Source organism: Watersipora subatra, chromosome 5, assembly GCF_963576615.1.
Source record: "Watersipora subatra chromosome 5, tzWatSuba1.1, whole genome shotgun sequence".
NCBI lineage: Eukaryota > Metazoa > Bryozoa > Gymnolaemata > Cheilostomatida > Watersiporidae > Watersipora > Watersipora subatra.
The window spans coordinates 448,366-467,869 of record NC_088712.1 but is presented as its reverse complement, the minus strand read 5'-3'; the positions used below and the strand labels follow the sequence as shown (position 1 = coordinate 467,869).

At 35.7% G+C, this 19,504-nt stretch overlaps 2 protein-coding genes across 2 annotated transcripts in view; one reads left to right on the top strand and one right to left on the bottom strand.

The window, feature by feature from the left end:
• Positions 1-15,033, top strand: part of LOC137396693 (exportin-5-like) — a 50,623-nt gene extending 35,590 nt beyond the window's left edge. The window contains exons 18-30 of the mRNA XM_068083009.1: positions 977-1,067; positions 1,263-1,328; positions 2,348-2,429; positions 4,056-4,181; positions 7,921-7,999; positions 9,659-9,758; positions 12,144-12,325; positions 12,432-12,549; positions 13,249-13,365; positions 13,443-13,547; positions 13,637-13,849; positions 14,354-14,470; positions 14,866-15,033. Coding sequence (XP_067939110.1) covers positions 977-1,067; positions 1,263-1,328; positions 2,348-2,429; positions 4,056-4,181; positions 7,921-7,999; positions 9,659-9,758; positions 12,144-12,325; positions 12,432-12,549; positions 13,249-13,365; positions 13,443-13,547; positions 13,637-13,849; positions 14,354-14,470; positions 14,866-15,015 — 1,546 coding nt within the window. The 3' untranslated portion in view covers positions 15,016-15,033. The remainder of the gene's footprint in view (positions 1-976; positions 1,068-1,262; positions 1,329-2,347; positions 2,430-4,055; positions 4,182-7,920; positions 8,000-9,658; positions 9,759-12,143; positions 12,326-12,431; positions 12,550-13,248; positions 13,366-13,442; positions 13,548-13,636; positions 13,850-14,353; positions 14,471-14,865) is intronic.
• Positions 15,034-15,223: 190 nt separating this feature from the next.
• The window catches only part of LOC137396178 (sucrase-isomaltase, intestinal-like), a 38,079-nt gene continuing 33,798 nt past the window's right edge, over positions 15,224-19,504 (bottom strand). The window contains exons 16-19 of the mRNA XM_068082330.1: positions 18,450-18,571; positions 17,930-18,018; positions 17,609-17,805; positions 15,224-15,356 (exon numbers count right to left, since the gene is read on the bottom strand). Of these exons, the coding sequence (XP_067938431.1) occupies positions 15,276-15,356; positions 17,609-17,805; positions 17,930-18,018; positions 18,450-18,571 (489 nt within the window). The 3' untranslated portion in view covers positions 15,224-15,275. The remainder of the gene's footprint in view (positions 15,357-17,608; positions 17,806-17,929; positions 18,019-18,449; positions 18,572-19,504) is intronic.

Sequence of the window (19,504 nt, the reverse complement as noted above, 5' to 3'; positions counted from 1 at the left end):
GTTGTGTCCCGATTTCATTTTTCAGTCTTTAGCCTTTCCTTTGTAACAATAGAGTCTTTTCTCCAAAATTTCCTACTGTTTGTTAGCTTCAAGTCAAACAGCACATGCTGCAGTACAAATCATTTACTACATACCAAACATACAATACACAGTCAAACAGCACATGCTGCAGTACAAATCATTTACTACATTCCAAACATACAATGCACAGTCAAACAGTATTACAAGTACAAAACATTCAGCTCTACAGTACAACTTTAATAATGTTTGCTGCCGGTGCTTGGTAAACCAGGTCTGGCTGTCGGGTGTCTCTATGGACTACTGTCATTTAGTACAGACACTTTTTTATATTACTTTTCAGCTTGTTGGTCAAAGTGTCAAGGTCAAACTCTTGCCAGGTTAAAGATAAACGTACGCAAAGTTTTAGTTGGTTCAAAAAAATTAAATTTTTCTATTGCGATTCTTTTTTTCAGTTTGACTACTAGGATGCTTTAATATTAAAATCGACAAAAAGTGATCTCTGTGCGATTGTGATGTCGATCGTTGCAAAGAGACCAATAGAATATAGACGCGTAACGCTACAACTTGGAACCCGATAGCTTATATCAACCATCTCCATAATAACTGGAAACATGTCATTTTCGACATGTTTCCGTTCTGAGCGTTTTAACCATGATCAAGTTTTGTCGATTTAACGTTGAAATATCCTGGGTGTCACACCATCTCAAACGCCAAACACAATCAATCACATGATAGAATAAGACCGATACTTATTCTTAAAACTTTGGGTAAGTTCACTTTTAAGCAGTAGTGAGTAGAAGTAGGTCAGTAATTATGAGCAACGCATATCGGCACAATTTCTATGTTATGAATTTTCACTTTGTATTGTTGCTTCAGCCTGTGATTAATGCTGTCAAGCTGCTTTGTTGATCCCCACTAGATGAGCCCTTGTTCTTCATTGCTTCTTCTGCTACAGGGCGAGAAAGAGTGCTTTAGAGATGGCGTCTTATATCGGCTTGTTGTCTCCTCCTGACTCTGACCCAATATTTAACGAGCGAAGGTATCAGGTATGTCATGAACTGATGTTCTTTCATCTAGCTTTCTGTTTCTGTTCGCAGGTTACAAGTAGGCTGTATATTTTTAGCCATGACTGCTGTCAAAGTAAAATATCGAATAGGCAGCAGCTGTTATCTGTTATATCATAGTTGTACCAGAGACCCATGTCAGAGGCTTTAGGAATTGTCCTCTTTATATATTTACAGTTGCAGGAGCTCTTTAGAGACTTTCTTATTGTCGCTCGTCGAGTTGTCACCCCTGCAGACCCTGAGGTAGGCTCTTTAGCCAGGCAGAGTTATGTTTCCTTGACTGTTTAACTCATCATTTCACGAGCAGATAAAATTATAATATTATTCATAGTTTTTGCCTTAACAAAGAAAAGACAACTGAAGAACAAAATTTTCATGTATATAGCATTGCTTACCTGAACTGTGTCATTTCCTGTTTCATTTGTCAAAATACTAGTTTCAAGGTGACCATCAAATCCAAGCCACCGCGTATCCTAGGATATGAAATACTTTTCAGCATGTAACTGGTAGTTTCACCCAACCTAATGAGGGTTAATTTGTGTAGCTAATCATTGCAGTTAAAGAGTTATCTTGCTTTAGATTACTGACAATGTGCCATTTTGTGAGGAGGCAAAAATGTCCAGTTCAATTTTTCTTTGATAAAGATTAACATCTGTAAACAAGTTCTTTATTATAAATACTATTTTTTTACAACTTTTACAGCTTCATGATATTTTTTTCCATGGAAGTTATTATTCATTCTTTTACAACTGGTTAATCCCTCATCAGTAGTTGTAACTGGTAGTGAATCTCTCTGGAGCATCTGTCATCACTAGTCAAACTACCTCGAGTACCTGTAAATGGTAGTCATTCTCTCTGGAACACCTGTCAATGCTAGTCAATCCTTCTTGAGTCCTTGTAAATGCTAGTCCTCCTTGCTTGAGCATCTGGTAATTTTTGTCGCTCTTTGGATCTTTTTAAATGTTAATAGCACCTTCTTAAGTGCTTGTCACTCTCTCCTGAATACATGTCAATGTTGGTCGCTCTGTCTTGAGTACCTGTAAATGCTAGTAATGTAATAGTAATGCTGTAATGCCCTCCCGATTGATTACCTGGCATTGGCAGCAATGTCTTGAGTTGTCTGCAGTATCGAAACTGCCACATCATATTCACTTGACATTGGTAAACACAGTTTTAGTGAACTCACTCAGTGTCACAACATGTCATATTTACCAGGAACTATTAACTTCGTATCTATTCAGTAGATTGTGTAATTACTGCAGGTTGCTGCAGCCTCAGGTTACCTTGACAAAGATGGGCATCAGCTCTCTCCCTCCTTTAATTTTCTTTCTCATCAGATGAACAGTAAGTCTATTTGTTTTTTTTGTAACCTGTAGCCATATGTTACCACTTGTCACAATCTGCTACCACCTGTTATCACTTGCTACTAGCTTTCACCACTTGTCATTTGGGTTTGGCTGGCAAGTGATATCTACTGTGATACATTTGTTGTTTCAAGTTTCAAACAATTGTATATCAAGAATCAAACAAAAGCAGAGATGATGGAGTCAGTGCGAAATAGCTAAGCTAACCGGTCGCAGCCCCAAATTGCCATTGGCTAATTTGAGTAATCTAGTATCCGTTGTGCTAAACTTACTAATAAGAACAGTGAGAGCAAGCTTTAGTGATGTTGCGTGTAATGCAGAGTCATGCTAGTTTAACCCAGATAATGACTAATATTGCCCGATGTATCAGTTGCATCCCTTGTAGATTAATTGGTTAGCTTGTCGACTTGTGAATGGAGGGTTCCGAGATCAATACTTATCAATACTTGGTTAGCTTGTCATACAGCCCACGACCAAAGCGGTATTGGACAAAAGAAAGGGTACTGATGGTTGAGAAATGCAATATTAGCAGTCAAATGGCACTGCATTGCAATAGGATAACTGCAATGGTAGCTGAAATGTACTGGATGTTATTATGTACAACAAACAGCAATAATGAAAGGAAAAGATTAAATGTTTATATTTCTCCCCCGCAATAGGAGAAATGCAATATTAGAAGTAAAATTCACTGATATTATTATAATAACCAATATTATTAATATAGTAATACAGTAATAATAAAAACCATTGCACAATTTTGTTTACATTTCAAAGCGTTATAGCTAAAAATATTAAGAAATTGTGATATTTATATAGATTTTTAGAAAATCTATTTAACAAAACTATTTAGAAAAAATAATAACAGTAACATATTGCCCAACATCGGTCACTATATACTTCGATCTTGTAAATTTGAATGCTTATTCTTATAATTAAATCTTACAAAATCAAATAATTATTCTTATAACTAAACCTTATAAAACCGAATAATTATTCTTATAATTAAATATTGTAATAATCTCATAAGAATCGTTAAAAAAATATTATCGTCAGTTCTTTTACTTTCACTGCTTTGGACATCAGTTGGAATACCAAAGTATTCATAAGTGTCCAAAATGTCAGTTACTTTGAAATCTGCAAAAAAAGCCATTGCTTTTTCAGTACTTCTACGTTAATTACAGGAACCTTCGACAATGCTATAGGCTGGTGAAATGTGCACGTTTTTTTGTGAAAAGCGCATGACAATATGGTTTTATTCTCTGTCGCTCGGCATTTCGTATGTCGGTCTTAATTTTGATAAAAATAAGGCTTGTCAAGTTTTAAAATATGTGTTTTGTATTGTTATTATACTTAAGCGAATCCATTAAAAAAGGGTTAAATTTGTTGATGAGATTTCGGTACAAGGGTTTGCGACATCCGTTGATTAATAATTTTCGTGAGTTGTCTGCACTTATGCATTTATCATAAGTCTCCCAAACAATCGCTTCAGTCGTGTTTGGTCGTGGAATAAATAGTAGGTCTAGAATACATCTCACTGCAGTATATTACGTGCAGAAGGTTGCCTGATGAACTCAAGGGTATTAAAAGGCTTGATGATGAATTGCAGGTGTGATGTTGTGTCTCAACTCAACAATGGGGCTCTTCAAGAGAGAAGTCATGAATGAGTTTCATACGAGCTATTCACCATCAACCCTCCTCGAGTTGGCCGACTGTGAACGATCACAGATTATAGGTGAGATACTTACAGTAAGTAATAGACTATAGGTAAGTTACTTACAGTAAGTAACATATTATAGGTAAGTTACTTACAGTAAGTAACATATTATAGGTAAGTTACTTACAGTAAGTAACATATTATAGGTAAGTTACTTACAATAAGTAACATATTATAGGTAAGTTACTTGCAGTAAGTAACATATTATAGGTAAGATGCTTAGTTGTGTATATATACAAGAGGGCCTTTTGATCCTAGGCCTTACAACTTTTCATCAACACTGAAAGCACTCAGAATAGCACAATTCGTTTGAACTGAATATCATTGTGCAGCTCCAATCATGCATACATCAAAAATAAATTTCGATGAAAAAATAGAAATCCAATAAATAGTTTTTTTTCATGCTATTTAAAGTAGTGATGTTTTAAAAGTAACTGATGAAACAATGATGATTACAGTACACCAAATCGTATAGAGTCCATATATTTGTTATGAATAGAAAAACAAATGGTTTTAGTGCAAAGCTTTTGTTGCTAAGGAGAAGCTTTTTAGCTTCGTATATATCCTTCACTTTTTCGTGACGTAATTTTATCGGCCATCTTTTTAGACAATTTTATCGTTAAAAACAGGAAACTTTTGCAATAAATGTTTGAGAACGATGCTTTTGTTTGAAATGTTCTTACTATAGTATAAGACCAACACCAAAAAGTACTCTTAAATAAAAAAGAAAACCGATTGTTTTCTACAAATATGATGGCTTTTTTGTGAACAAACGCATGTGCAAACGGCTTGATGATGTAAAAAAAAACGATGGATATATAATCCTTCATTGCAAAAAATATCGATCAGTGTGTCATTGAAAGCCATTCTGTCAGCTGCCATTTTACATCCTTTTCTAGAAGTTTCTTCCGTTTCTCAAGAACTGATAACCCATCGACTCGAAACTTCAGAATTATACTGAAACATTACTCACAAAGGGACAAAAATCTCGTAGTCTTTCGTATCCGGGTAATCACCTAGTTTATTTCTAAACTGTGAGTAATTTATTCACAATCAAGCAACCAATAGAATTACTTTTTAAACAAATTTTGTAAGAGCTTTTCGATGAGATGAGAAACAAAAAAAGATATTTGTTATATTTTAGCGATAATCTGCCATAATGGTTGTATTACTCTAATGCTCATGTAATCACTCCCCTGCTATGCAATTCTACACTAACCTTAGCTTGACAACCAACAAGTGTGGCCACTTTTGTAAATCTATTATGATTCATTAACTTAAAGAATAGAGAAAGCATAATATTATTATGCTTTATTAGTTATCTTGAGGTGTTGACTGATGTTCTAAAAAAAGAATCAAGGAGATTGACTTACTAGAAGCTGAGATATAGCCAACCAAACACAGGTCTACCTAATAACGAATCAGAGGAAAACCCTTCGAAAATCCCGAGAATTGTGACTTATTAAATCGACTTCTTGGTAATGTGCCGGAGTTGCGCACCTTTACCGCCGTTACGTATAATGATTGTTTTAGGCTACGAGATGTGAAACGCTTCTCGCGATAGTAAAGAATTTACAGGCTAGCTCTGGTTTCTCAGGAAAATCAAGCAAACATTGTGTGGTAAAGGCATTTGCCCACAACCCCTCGCCATGATTTTTCAAAATAGAAGAGCAGATTTTGACTATTGTGCTTCAAATTTTAACTCGATCTCTACGGATATGCTCCGCAGATCCTCTGCTCAACGAATGGCGCGTGTATAGTCTATATATGACATCCGCGAATTGCAGTTTGTTTAGAATAAGAAATGGGATTGTGACTTTTTGTTCATTCATCATTCTTCTACTGTGTACCTACTGTAGCATTCAGTTGATTTTCATGATTATCGTCACTATTAACAGACTGTAAGCTCACTACAGCCATAATTTTAAAAAGCATAACTTGACCGTGCTGCTCTTGGTGTAAGAAAAGAAAACGATAACTTTTGATTTGATTTTTCTATTGATCTATTATACCTATCTTATCTATGATTATTTTTTATGATTAATATAATAATCATAATGCATGTTATACAAAATTATAATATAACTGCCTCTAGAATAAATGATGTAACTAATATACATGTAAATTGTAGAAAATTCCAAATGATAGCCGAGATTGATGATTGATTTAATTGATTACATTTATTAGCTATAGTTAAAAAAATCTGAACAGCGCTAAAGATGAGTCTGAATAGGAAAGCTAAGTGGGAGAACAACAAAACTGAGCTGAACTAGCAAGATGGCGACCTAACTAACTAAAGATAGCGAAATGTTGCGAAATAATAGATGCGTGTAATTATTTTATGCTAAAACTAATCTACACGTCAGAGGGACTGGTTCGGAATTCTCAGAGTAATGATTGTTAGGCCCAATTTGATTGTTCTATACTTCCAGGGATTAAACCAATTAAAACGCCGTGATTGTTATCGGAGAGCGCATTAGTTGGCTTAATTGACCAATGGCACACAAGTCGATTTCATACATCAAATATTGATGATTACCAAAACACTTGTTTTTTGGTAGACCTGTGTTTGGTTGGCTATGTCTCAGCTTCTGGTGGGTCAATCTCCTTGATTCTTTTTTAGAACATCAGTCAACACCTCAAGATAAATAATAAAGCATAATATTATGCTTTCTCTATTCTTTGATTATTAACCCGGATTACCCGGAGGTTAATTGGATACGACCTGGTATCTGTTTCAATGACATACAACCGGAATAGTTTTCGTCAATAGTTTTTATACGTCATAGTTTTCGAGATTTTCGAAGGGTTTTCCTCTGATTCTTTATTAGGTAGACCTGTGTTTGGCTGGCTATATCTCAGCTTCTGGTGGGTCAATCTCCTTGATTCTTTTTTTAGAACATCAGTCAACACCTCAAGATAAATAATAAAGCATGTTAAATAAAATAATAAATAATATTATGCTTTCTCTATTCTTTAAAGTTCTTTCAGTTGATTTGCTGTCAAGTTTTTAGGAAGTCCGTCAAGCTGCCAGGTTGCCTTTAGATTTTAGTAAAAGTTTTATTGTCTATGATTTTGGGCTATTCATCATGCAACATAAACTCTACTATAATGGGAGTTTTTCTTATAAGATTTGAGTCTCGTATTCAGTGTTTCACTTTGAGCCTATACTGCACCTTGTTTCCTATTCATAGTTGTCTGCTCATTGTCTATAGGTATGACTCTACTGATCTGTTTCCTACTCGTAGTTGTCTGTTCATGGTTTGTAGGTATGATTCTACTGCGCTCTGTTTCTAATTCATGTTTGCAAATTGTCTTTAAGTATGGATCTATTGCTCTCCGTTTCTAACTCGTAGTTGTCTGCTCGTAGTCTGAAGGTATGATTCTAATGTTCTGTTTCTAACTTGTAGTTGTCTGTTCATTGTCTGTAAGTTTGACTATTGCCCTCTGTTTCTTACTCATAGTTGTCTGCTCATTGCCTGTAGGTATGACTGTACTGACCTGTTTCCTACTCATAGTTGTCTGCTCATTGCCTGTAGGTATGACTGTACTGACCTGTTTCCTACTCGTAGTTGTCTGCTCGTAGTCTGAAGGTATGATTCTAATGTTCTATGTTTCTAACTTGAAGTTGTCTGTTCATTGTCTCTAAGTTTGACTATTGCTCTCTGTTTCTTACTCATACTTGTCTGCTCATTGCCTGTAGGTATGACTGTACTGATCTGTTTCCTACTCGTAGTCGTCTGCTCATTATCTTTAGGTATGACAATAGAAGAGGATGTGAATGATGGTAGGCATCAGTCTCTGCAGAAGCACGTACTCGATGTCCTGGACGTTATGTGAGTGTTTAGACTCGTCTTTCCTTGTTTCAACGGCATGCACCAACAGGTGCTTGTTGATCTCCTTAAAGGTTGACTTGCAACAAAATTCACATTACCATTATGTGAAATGAAAGGATCCACCGTATCCTACTCTGTTGTGTTGTAGGTGCAAAATGTGTGGAAAAGTGATTACAAGCTCTTAAAAGCTCAAAAACTAAAAGCCGCCGTAGATCGGAATCTGTTTATTTCTCTGACGTAACCACGAAATTTGGTTATCGTCTTGTCACGTATGTTTTCACGTGAATTGAAAGGCCAATAAAAAGCTCAATATAAAACTTATAAGTACTAGTTTATGACAAACACTTCGGGTTTTACCGAAGACCCCGTATCAAATATAGATGCTCGCTACTTTACAGTTTTGTTTCGGCATTATTCAATCGTCAAGTCGTAATCTGATCACGGGACCCAATACTTCGCAAATAATTTTTGCAGCACTTTTCGATTATCACAGGTAACCAACAGGCTCGTCATGATTATCAGACAATGATATGTACTCCTTCGAGGCAAGGTTAAAAAGTTTAACAGTTTTTTACGGTAAGTTATAAGGTATCAGTGCTAAAAGTGACAGCATTACGATGACGATAAAACAGACGCGTAAGAACAATAGACATAGTTTTATTGAATGCGTGAAGTATATTTGTGAAAATATTTCGATGAATAAGGTTGCAAGAAAGTGTAAACAGAAACCATCTCTCACAACTACATCACATTTGAGCCGTTTCGGAAAGGTTATCCAAACTACGGCGGTCTCGTGTGGCTGGGATTCTCTGTTCGTTTCTGAGCTTTTGAGAGCTTGTAATCACATTTCCACATATTTTGCACCTACAACACAACCGAGTAAGACACGGTGAATCTTTTCATATCAAATAGCGGTAATGTGAATTTTGTTGCAAGTCAACCTTTAAGGTTGCAATGATAGTGTGCTCTGATACGTGTCATGTCTCCTGATGTGGTGGCTTATCGGTACTGTGTACAGGGCTTGAAGCGGAGTTCCTGTTTTCAATCTTTAAGAAAGACCCTTACCATTTGGTAAGAATATTGCTAGGTAACTTGTTGGAATCCGATTGTTTATGATTTTACCACCTGAGGGCAGCTTTTTTGTGATAAGAAGATTTAGTTTGCTTCAGGTAACAGTTTTAGCTGGCTGACCTTGGCTCATCAAAACAGTAAGTTTGACAACAAATATAGAAAATATATATTGCTTATATAGAATATATAATATAGAATATATATATTCTATATTATATATTAATATATAATATATATATATATTATATATATAATATATATATATTATATATAATATATATATATTATATATATAATATATTATAATATATTATATAGAATACAATATAGAATACAATTGCTTTCCATCAGGCATTGCGAGATCAAACTGTCCAGCAAGTTTAGTTAATTTTAACCGGACCTTCTGTGAAACTCAAGAATTCAACCCAAGATTTTTAAGCAATTCCAATTTGCATATTGGCAGGCCGTATAGAGATCAGTATATTGACAATATAAAGGCACCTGTTTGTTCAGGTGAAACATTGCATCAGCATTCCATGTTGTATGTTCATCACACGCTGAGCCTGTCCACTACCAAACTATTTGTAGAAACCAGCTGCTGGTGATGATGGGTAAACTCTCTCCTACCTTCTATTCTCGTCAGCTCGCTGATATGCTCTCACACATCATCATAGACAACATCAATGAGGTGCTCTTTATACCTCTACCTAGTCTGTTTCTTGCCTTTCATAACACAATATAGTAGCGATGACTTCAGCAGCTGTTGGCTGATGGTCTATTTTTTATGTTCAAGTGCTGCTTATTTTGTTATTTTGCTTATCTTGAGCATAAAAAAGTCCAAGACTTTTTTATGTTCAAGTCGAGTCAATTTACTCCATTTGAGAAGTCATAACCAGCTTTTTCATTAAGCGTGTTGGAAGGTACCCCTTTTTGGTCTAAAGAGGTGGAAATTAAAAGATGTGCTGTGCTTGAAAAAGGCGGAGTTTATAAGTGCCTTGGCTTAATTTGTTTTATTTTCTGTTATTTTATCAAGTTTATGGGAATATTCAACTCTCTTCGTCATTTGAATCCCTTCTCTGCTTGAGACTCTGTGAAACTCTAATATAGGCAAACTTCTATGAACCAAAATCAAATGGCCTAACTCTATAATTATATTAATAAATGGGTTGATACTGAATTGCAAGGTCGTCTACCATGGCTTGGATTCACTCTATCAAATTTAAAAAGGCGAAATAAGTTGCATAGCAAAGGTTGGTTTCTTGATTCTTGCTATCAACATGGAAGGCTGAGTAGTAACTTATACAGACGTAACTTATTTTTAGAAAGGCTATGTAGCGATCAATAGTTGGGAAGTTATATAGCTACTGAAAGCCATGAAGTTATCTAGTTACTGATAGCTTGTCACGTTATATAGCTCTGTATAGGTTGTTGTAAATGTATCATGAAGAAGCCTTCGTTACAAGGTCACATAGATGTGTCTCGGCACAACCACTGTCAGATAATGTTATAGAGAAATCCGGCCACAACTCAGGATAAAGGAAATGAATTAAAATTTCCTTAGAATATTTGTTCACATTTTATACGTATTCTTTAGCAAATGTCTGTTAGTGTTTACACTCATGTTAGTGGCTGTACCCTAGGACACTTATGTATTCGCCTCATCTAACTTTCGCGTTTTCCCGGAGTCATCCTCTCGTGAAAATTTCATGTGCAAAACTAAACTATCATAACAAACGAGCGAAAACGCGAAAATAAATAGCTTTGTTCATTGATAATCAGGCCTGTATTTATTGGTTGCAAGTTGGGGCAGCTAATGTTAGGCGACTAGTTATTACCATCTAGGGGTGTGGAGGGGGCGGGCGGTGTAAGCCCCCAACAGGTTTCTCTCATGTAGGGCCTCAGCCTGGCCTCTCATGTGAGGTTTTAAAAAGTTTTATCGGAAAGTATCAACATTTTTTTATTTTTTGAGATTTGTTTTGTTTTAGGTGATATGACTGCCGGGACGTTTTAAATTAAAATAGGCAAAACTTGACCACAGTTAAAACGCTAAAAAAGACATATTTTTCTTTTGAGCGTTTTAACAAAGATCAATTTTTGCAGATTTAATTTCAAGTTCATTCGGAGGTTTCTACACTTTCAATGGGACATGGCCAAGTGGGTCTTTGGTAAAGCTTGATATTTTGCAAACTTTGATAAAAGTCGTTAACAAGAATATTTTGCTGCCGATGATGATAATAATGACGCATAAGAACTACTAAAAGTTGATGTTTGTCTCTATGGCTTGGAATGAAGTGATATTCTACAGCGATAAAAACCGTGTTCATGGCCGTTGGGCAAAAAACTTCTCGAATAAATGATGTTGAGATCGAGTTATCTGAAGCAATTTATCATTGCGTTGGAACTGACCAAATCTGTTCGAGTTAACCTTGTGTTTGAAATGAAATGTTACATTTTATCCGAGGGCGAGTTATTCGAGTTTGACTGTATTTAGCCGTGAAAAATTTCCCAAAAGTTGGGGCCGGCCAGCCGCCCCAGGGAATACGGACCTGTTGATAGTCCAAGAAACAAATGGCAGCAAGCGATCAAATTGCATTATCGACCTTGCCCACACAATTCTACCTGTGGTTCACAGTTACAAACTCGCCCAGATTGAATTTTTTTCATCGGTGAACTGAACCTGAGGAATCTAATTATGTTTGTTCCACTGCATTTATTTTTACATCACTATATTTTCACACTCATCAGAGCTGCGAAATTAAGTTGCTGCGAAATTTTACTCTGTGTGCTACTCGCGAAACTAAATACTAGCGAAATATAAATGTCCTAGGGTAGTTGTTTGTTTTGGTCGGAGATCTACAGTACATAAGCTGCATTCTGTCAGATAAAGGCAAGGGTGCTCCTCTATGTTCATATTTTCCTGCCAATGAATCCAGGCAAAGAAATATACTGGCTAAAAAATCTTTTAGCTACATATGTAGTCGATATTTGAGATTTCTGCTTTGGCTAGTTGATGTACACGCAATAGGATTGGGAAAGCCTAGCCTTAGCTTCAGAGTTTCAACTCTTTTCTCAGATGGGCTCATTCACTCTGAAAGGTTGTATCAAGTCCCTGCTCAAACCCCTTTGCCTCAACTGCCCGCTGTCACTGACGGATGCGTTTGTCTCTCCGTTGCTGCTTACAACGCTGCCTCCAATCGTCAGCAGGCTTGACACTAGTTGGCAACAGCTGAAGGCCTTACCAGAATTAGATGATGGGTGAGAATTTATAGACAGTCTTGGGCATATTTGATGCAAGACACTTGCCAGTTATTGTCGCTTGGTTTAATGACATTTATTGGTGGCACTTTTTATTTGTTGTCAGAGATGACAGGCCTGACAATGAGATAATAGAGAATGAGTTGCTGAGAATAGCGAGCAGGACTCTACTAGACACCTGCCTTGGACTGTTTCTTGTCGCTCCAGAAGGCAAAAGCAAACAGGTAATTGTCTATCACCAACGAACTGACCCGTTTATAAGCCCGCATCTTGCTGATGTGTCTCTATCATTTCCTGATGTTTTTATATCCGATATCCAGCGATTCATGCTACACTTTTTTATGGCCATAGTACTTCTCAAAGCTGGTTTCCTATAGATATTGTGGTATTACAGGTGGTTGTTTTCAGATCGAAGCCAATGTACCTAAGTAAGCATATTGAATGCCTGAATTATTTTGAAGAGCTTTATGAACTGCAAATGGCAGAAACATGAGCAGTGATGGCATTTCTTCTGGTGGAGTATTAGTAACTGTCTTGTATTAGTATTACTAGTATTAGTAACTGTCTTGTTCAACTTGTTAAAATCAAATCTCTTTTGTGACATGATGGTGTGACCCCAAGGTGTGGCCAAAGCAGTTGTGTGATTTTTAAATTTTAGCTTCACTGTTTTAGCTTGGCAATAGCACATTGGGTTAATCTGATGGTCGGTTCAGTATAAATTGTAGCTGGCTAGATTCCATCGGCAGCGTAAGACAGGTCTTGTCGCTGCCAGTATGTAATTGACCTGTGGGTTTGAATAAGTGTGATAAAAACGGCTGCATTATGCAACTTTCACAAAGTGAAAGAAAGTTTGCCTGTATTTTTACAAATTCTGTATGAAATTGTTAAGTTTGTAAGATAGAGTCAAGGTTATATTTTGTTAGAAAAATAGTCAGGTGGATGGAGGAGATGATGTAGAGATGACGGACCACTCCGAGTTGTCTAACGCTCCCTCGGACAGCGAAGCAGAAGTGACAGCTTTAGTCAAATCTTTATCTCAGGTTAGCTTTGAGCCCTATAGTGTGTTTCGCGGGTAGCCATTTAGTCTGTTACTATAGTCATCAAATGTATTTGACAGGATGCGGTTCTGTATCTCCTCTGGTTCGCTACCAACTGTTCATGCTGGCCAGACTCCATGGTCTCACAGAAGTCTATTGACCTTGTATATCCTTTAGTTAGATACGTAAGTATCCTTTCTTCTTTGCTTCGTTATTTTTCTCTGTTTGAAACAGTCTAGCAGTGCCTGGAATCTATGAAAATTATCTTTTGCAGCTTTTGTCGACGAGTTCATTAAGAGATGACATTGCTCAACAGGTGCTCCGTAGTCTGCTTACATCTGTGCATATGCACGGACATCACGATTATGTATCAGTGAAACTACTCACCTGCGTCGTCAATGTCTATGAGCTATTCAAGCGTCAGTTCTCTGACACTGTGGTTAACATCATGGTGCAGGTGCCCGGTGTCACAGAAGACAAACTCAAGGTATTTGTAGTGCATTACAAATTGAGAGAAAAACGTTCCATTCAAGCAAATCAATAAATGTTCGTTCAGTAAATGGTTTCATTTTCATCTCACAAAATGTAATCAGCAGACACTTCATTTTGTTCATGTAATTTTATCAGTAGAATTTCTTTATTTTGGTATGTGATAAAGTAAAATCTCGTGAAATGAAAAATCTACCACATTTTCTAGTCACAAAGTTGGTCCTATCACACTTATCAGATGTTTTCACACTTATCAGATGTTTTGATTGGTTAGATAAGCATTATCTAACCAATTAAGGTTATCGTTTCAGTCTTAATCGTTGTCAGTTGTCAGTTAATCGTTGTCAGTTTTAATCGAACTCAGCTATTTAGCTCTTTCAACAAAAGTATATCATGCTGTTCAACTGTTGAATGGCTGTGGCTGCACGTCCTCGTATTGTCAAAGTCACATGATAGTACGATGTCAACTCTCAACTCTTCAAGTCGTATTCTTGCCTTGCAGCAATATGACCATGATACAGGCCTCGTTCTCCGACCTGGTTCAGCCCCTCCCAAGGTAGCGGCCTCCGCCAAGAAAAAGAGAGAAAAACTGAGGGCTCTAATCTCTGAGATTGTTGGGGTGGGTCATCGCTCGTCCCTCAATTTGCTCTTTACTCCTTGACAACACTACTGAAGTCTAACTACAAAAGTTTACTTCTGCGAAACTTTTTAAGTTTTTTTTTTGTACATGCCATTGTACACATCATAGATAGAGTCGCACTGCCTAGCCGTTATCAAGCTGACTGGTGTCAAGGTCATATCAAATTTTTTTGCAGTTTAAGCATTTTTTCTGTTGTCTAATGCTTCACATGCTCAAAGTGCTCTGGGTAGGCAACTCCTACCTTCAATCACTTCGTTTTTCTTGGGTTCAGTTGGACCCAAATTGACCTTGGCTACCACTTGCTATATGATTCATATATGAAATATTATCTCACTATTTGTGAAGAAAAATATGAATATCATTTTGTTTTGTAGAGGAATGTCAGTGAACAATTCAAAGAAAATATCGTAATAAAGAACCTGCCGCCACTCGTCAAAAAGATAACAAACAAGTCAGACTTAATAAGCGAAGCGTTGGACAGTGATGAGGCTGGACTTTGCAATCTCTTCTCACCAAGCTGTTAGCTACCTGTTGCTTGGTGTCACTTCTCAGTTCGTTTCAATAACCATCATGTCTGCCCATACACTAAACTGTCTCCTTTGGGTGGCCCCATTACTAAAAGTAGCACGGATCTTTTTTGTTGTACAGCTCAATAAAATCTACAGATTTTGAAATAGGTGAAATATATAATGAAGAGATTTACATAATATATATATAGATAATATCTGTTTAGTTGATCAGAAGTGTATTTAATGGCTGACAGCAGCTTGCTGTAACTTGTCATTCAATTGGAGAACCAGCGGATCGTGTGATTGGTCAAATATGTGAAAGAGCTATCTTCTACTTTGATGGTCAGAATCTCATCCTACAATGAAAAAAATTACAGGAGTTTGCTGCTCTTGGGAGTATTTGTTACTTATCTCTATGAAGTTGTGTGGGTATCTGCCTCTCACTAGCACAAAAGTCATTGTTCCTCAGTTGGCAATTAACAAAATGGTAGATGTTAAATCGCAACCTAGTAAATACTGCAATGTAAGAACATAGCACGGAATGTGTATGAAAAATGAGTTTCCCAAGGCTTTCTTTTTTTTCAAGTTTTTAGCGATGTGAGGAAAGTAAAATGAACACAACCAATCAAAACGCATATAGTACAAATTCTGTAATCTGAATGGTACTATTATTTGTACAACTTGTGCCTTGAGAGATTCTAGCAAAGAGCTTCCATTTAGTCACCAAGTTTGTCACTATTCTATGGACCAAGGAAATGTGAACATAGAATCTAGATCACAGAAATCCATATGCACAGTGTTAATTATATTCCAACTAACCACAATAATTCCTATGTCAATGGCATATAGAAAAGTCTGACAGCAATATAGACGAAACACTGACAAGCTTTACTCAGCTAGTATATGGTTTGCTTTTATCGAAGTATAGCCCATTATGTTGAGCGGGCAACTCCGGGTTTTGTGTTTGTCAATTTCTTAAATTCTGTATTTTTTGAGAATAACATTTTGTTATATAACCTCAACAGATAAATCTTCGAAATTGTATTATAAAGTCCAACATCGTTGTGCAAATTTTTAATGCATAACAACATTTAAGCAAATGTTTTATCTCAACATTGTCAATATTTCATGTGGTAGAAATATGAAGCGGCACGTCAACCAGTACGTTAGTATGCAGTTCTCCGTGACATAGTCGGATTCTACAGTGTTGGAATAACTGCCTCTCGTGCATACATTTTTAGGTTGAAACTCAGGTAACTCATAAGACTTGTGTGTGGTGGTAGTCAAGAAAATTGACAATGCTTCGCCTGGATGGAATTGAAAAATGCAAGCGATTATCTTTTAAGGAATTCTTTTGAAAAATCTAATTTCATAGTGATTTACTGTAATAACAATTAATAATAATAAAATTGAAGGCTATATGAAAAACACCAAATTAAAGGTGAAAAAAGACAAGAAAGTACAGTAGACGCTCCTACTAACTATGCTTCTTATAACGTAAATTCCAGATAACGTAAAATGTATAGGTAAATTTGTTGCTTCGTACTACGTTAAGAAGTTTTCGAATTTGATTCAAATGTTAATTTAATCCGCCACATTTTTATGGTGTCCGCCTATCAATTTGAATGTCACAAGTTGAGTTGTCAAAAGTTATCTTTTATCCTAACCTTGACCCCTTGATACAGATAGACGACGACTAGGCGGAACCACTTTTCATAGTAAAAATTTTGTTGTTTTGCCTAATTGTACATGTATACATAAATAATATTTATTACTAATTTTATTTTGCAGAATAGACTTTGCTGTTAAGGAAAAATAAGAAAATTGTTGTAAATGAACGTTGAAAATGTTCAGACAACTCAAGTCCCCGTCGACTTGTAAAACTATGGTCTATAAAACCAGTGAGATTGATCATAAAAGGAGAAAAGTTGTTGATGCAAACCAATAATACTCCAGCTACGGTACAGCCCACAAATTAAAAAAGTTACATCAAGTTTTTCCTTTCTGTATGCCTAAAGGGTGAGTTTGGAAAGATCTTGGAATGGATTAGGCAATTTACATGTACATGTATTTTACTGTTTTTAACGTAAACTCCCGATAATGTAAACGTTCCTGGAACAGATTATTTACGTTGTAAAAGCGCCCTACTGTATCTGATATAAATAATTAGCAATAATAATATATAATTTTGTAAAGTAGAAGTTTACACAGTTGAACTTGGAATAGCAATGTATTACTACTTACATGCTTTGTCTCCCGTTTCTCATGTAAAGGAGAGGAGACAATTACAGCTTATTAATGTTTCTTTATATTTAATTTTTATTTTTTATGTAGTTTATTGTTATGATATGTACAGTAATTGTCTGAAGCATTTATCACAAAGTATCGCAGCTGTGGAACAGAACAACTCAAATACATGTCTTTGTGAAAACTTTAACCTTGACATTCAAAGCAGACAGCTAAATTGATTGGCCTGGTATGTCGAAGCTTGACTATAATATCTTTTAATCCTTTTCCTCGGGTCACACAAAGCAAGCAAAGCGTTTCTTTAAATGAATTCACACTACTTTCTGCTAATAAAAATGTCAGAAAATGATTTACGATTTACCTGCTTGACAGTGAAGTTAGTAATTGTCCCCTCATCTATTTCGACTCCACTCACTCTTCTCTCTACTCCATAGATCTCTATAGTATCAATGCGGGAATTAGGAGCAGATTTATAGCCTAAATATTCTGCTATGATTTGCAACTTTCCTGAGGTGGATATAAATGAGACAAGGTCATAGGTGCCCCTCTCAATAGGATCTACAAAAATAGCATTACAAACTATAAGAGCCTTCTAAGTATTTGAGACATTATATCACAGTTATATAAACATTGATGCTCCTCCATTGTTACCTACACTCTGAATTAGCAGTTCTATTATTACCTGCGCTCTCTCCGTCATCTATGTAAAGTTCTCCAATGGCTTCTTTTTTATAGTCCAATGCAACCAGTAGCCCATATGGGTGAAGCTTACTACAAGATGAAACATTCATAATGCATCTGTACCATAGTTTAGCTTATGTTAGGACTTGTCTACTCCTGTATACTTGTTCAAGGTGCAAAAGGACAACTCCAGATTTCCATTGTTTAAAATTTGTCAGAACAAGGTTTTTTACACTGATATGAACTTTCTTTATATTAAAACTAGCTATGCCTTCCGTCGTTGCCCGGGTTTTAAAAATCAGCTTATAAACCATGAGAAGTGATGAGAGTTGGCCTATCACTTGCTCACCTACCACTATTTAGCATGGCACATTGCCAATGGAAAATCTTTGAGAAATATAGATGCGTATAGATGGAGTATATTCTAACAGATGTTACTTCCAATGTATTTTTTTTCTTTATTTCTTATCTAATTTGTTGATAAGGTACTTGCTACTAAACGATGCAGTCTCCATGGTTACCTGTTATGAGTGTTGTCGGCAGGATGTTGCCATGGAATCACATGACCTCCTCTAACATGCAGATTTATTTGGTTCTCAGGAGTAAGTATTGTATGCCATCTTCTGGACTCGATCTTCTCACCCTACAGGTATGGTTTACTAATTGATAGTTCTATTAAAGGTAATAACTCTATGGTATTATACTATGGTATCTCTTCCTACAGGTATGAGTTACTAACAGATGGTTCTATTAAAGGTAATAACTCTATGGTATTATAGAGCAACGCCAAAAGATGACAGCAGTAATTTTGTTTGCCTTAGTAATGTTTCAGTCTTGCTGGAATGATAAAACAGTAGAATCTACTTTAGATGATTAATTGCAAAGACTTTCTATGTAGCAGTTGTGACATATCAGCAGCTTTTAGCAAGTCTTGACATTATCAGTAAATAGTAAATAGTACTAGTAGATATGCAATGATTCTAAATTAACCAGCCGATTCAGATACCGATCCGATATACCGATTCTTATTGAAAAATAATTCGGTTCAGATCTTTTGTGTTGCATAGATATTAGTTCATTTTATTATGCAAATACAAATATTAATGTATTTACTTGTTTGTATTTATTCATTTATGGAAAAAAGAGATATATATATATATATAATGTATATATATTATTATGCAAATACAAATATTAATGTATTTACTTGTTTGTATTTATTCATTTATGGAAAAAAGATATATATATATATATATATATATATATATATATATATATATACATATATAATGTATATATATATATATATAAGGCAAAAAGTTTCTAAGTGGTCAGATACCACCAGTGGCCAATCATACACCATAATTAATGTTCTGTTACTAATCAGTAAACCAATAACCTATAAATATCTATTGTATCTACATCAAATATCTCCTTAATATTTCTATATCTTAATATTTCTATATAATAATATATAATCTAATAATATATCGCTCTAATAGTTAAACTGATTATAAATGTAATATGATACTAGAACAACCGTTATGGTGTTGAAATACCTTAATACCTAATACAA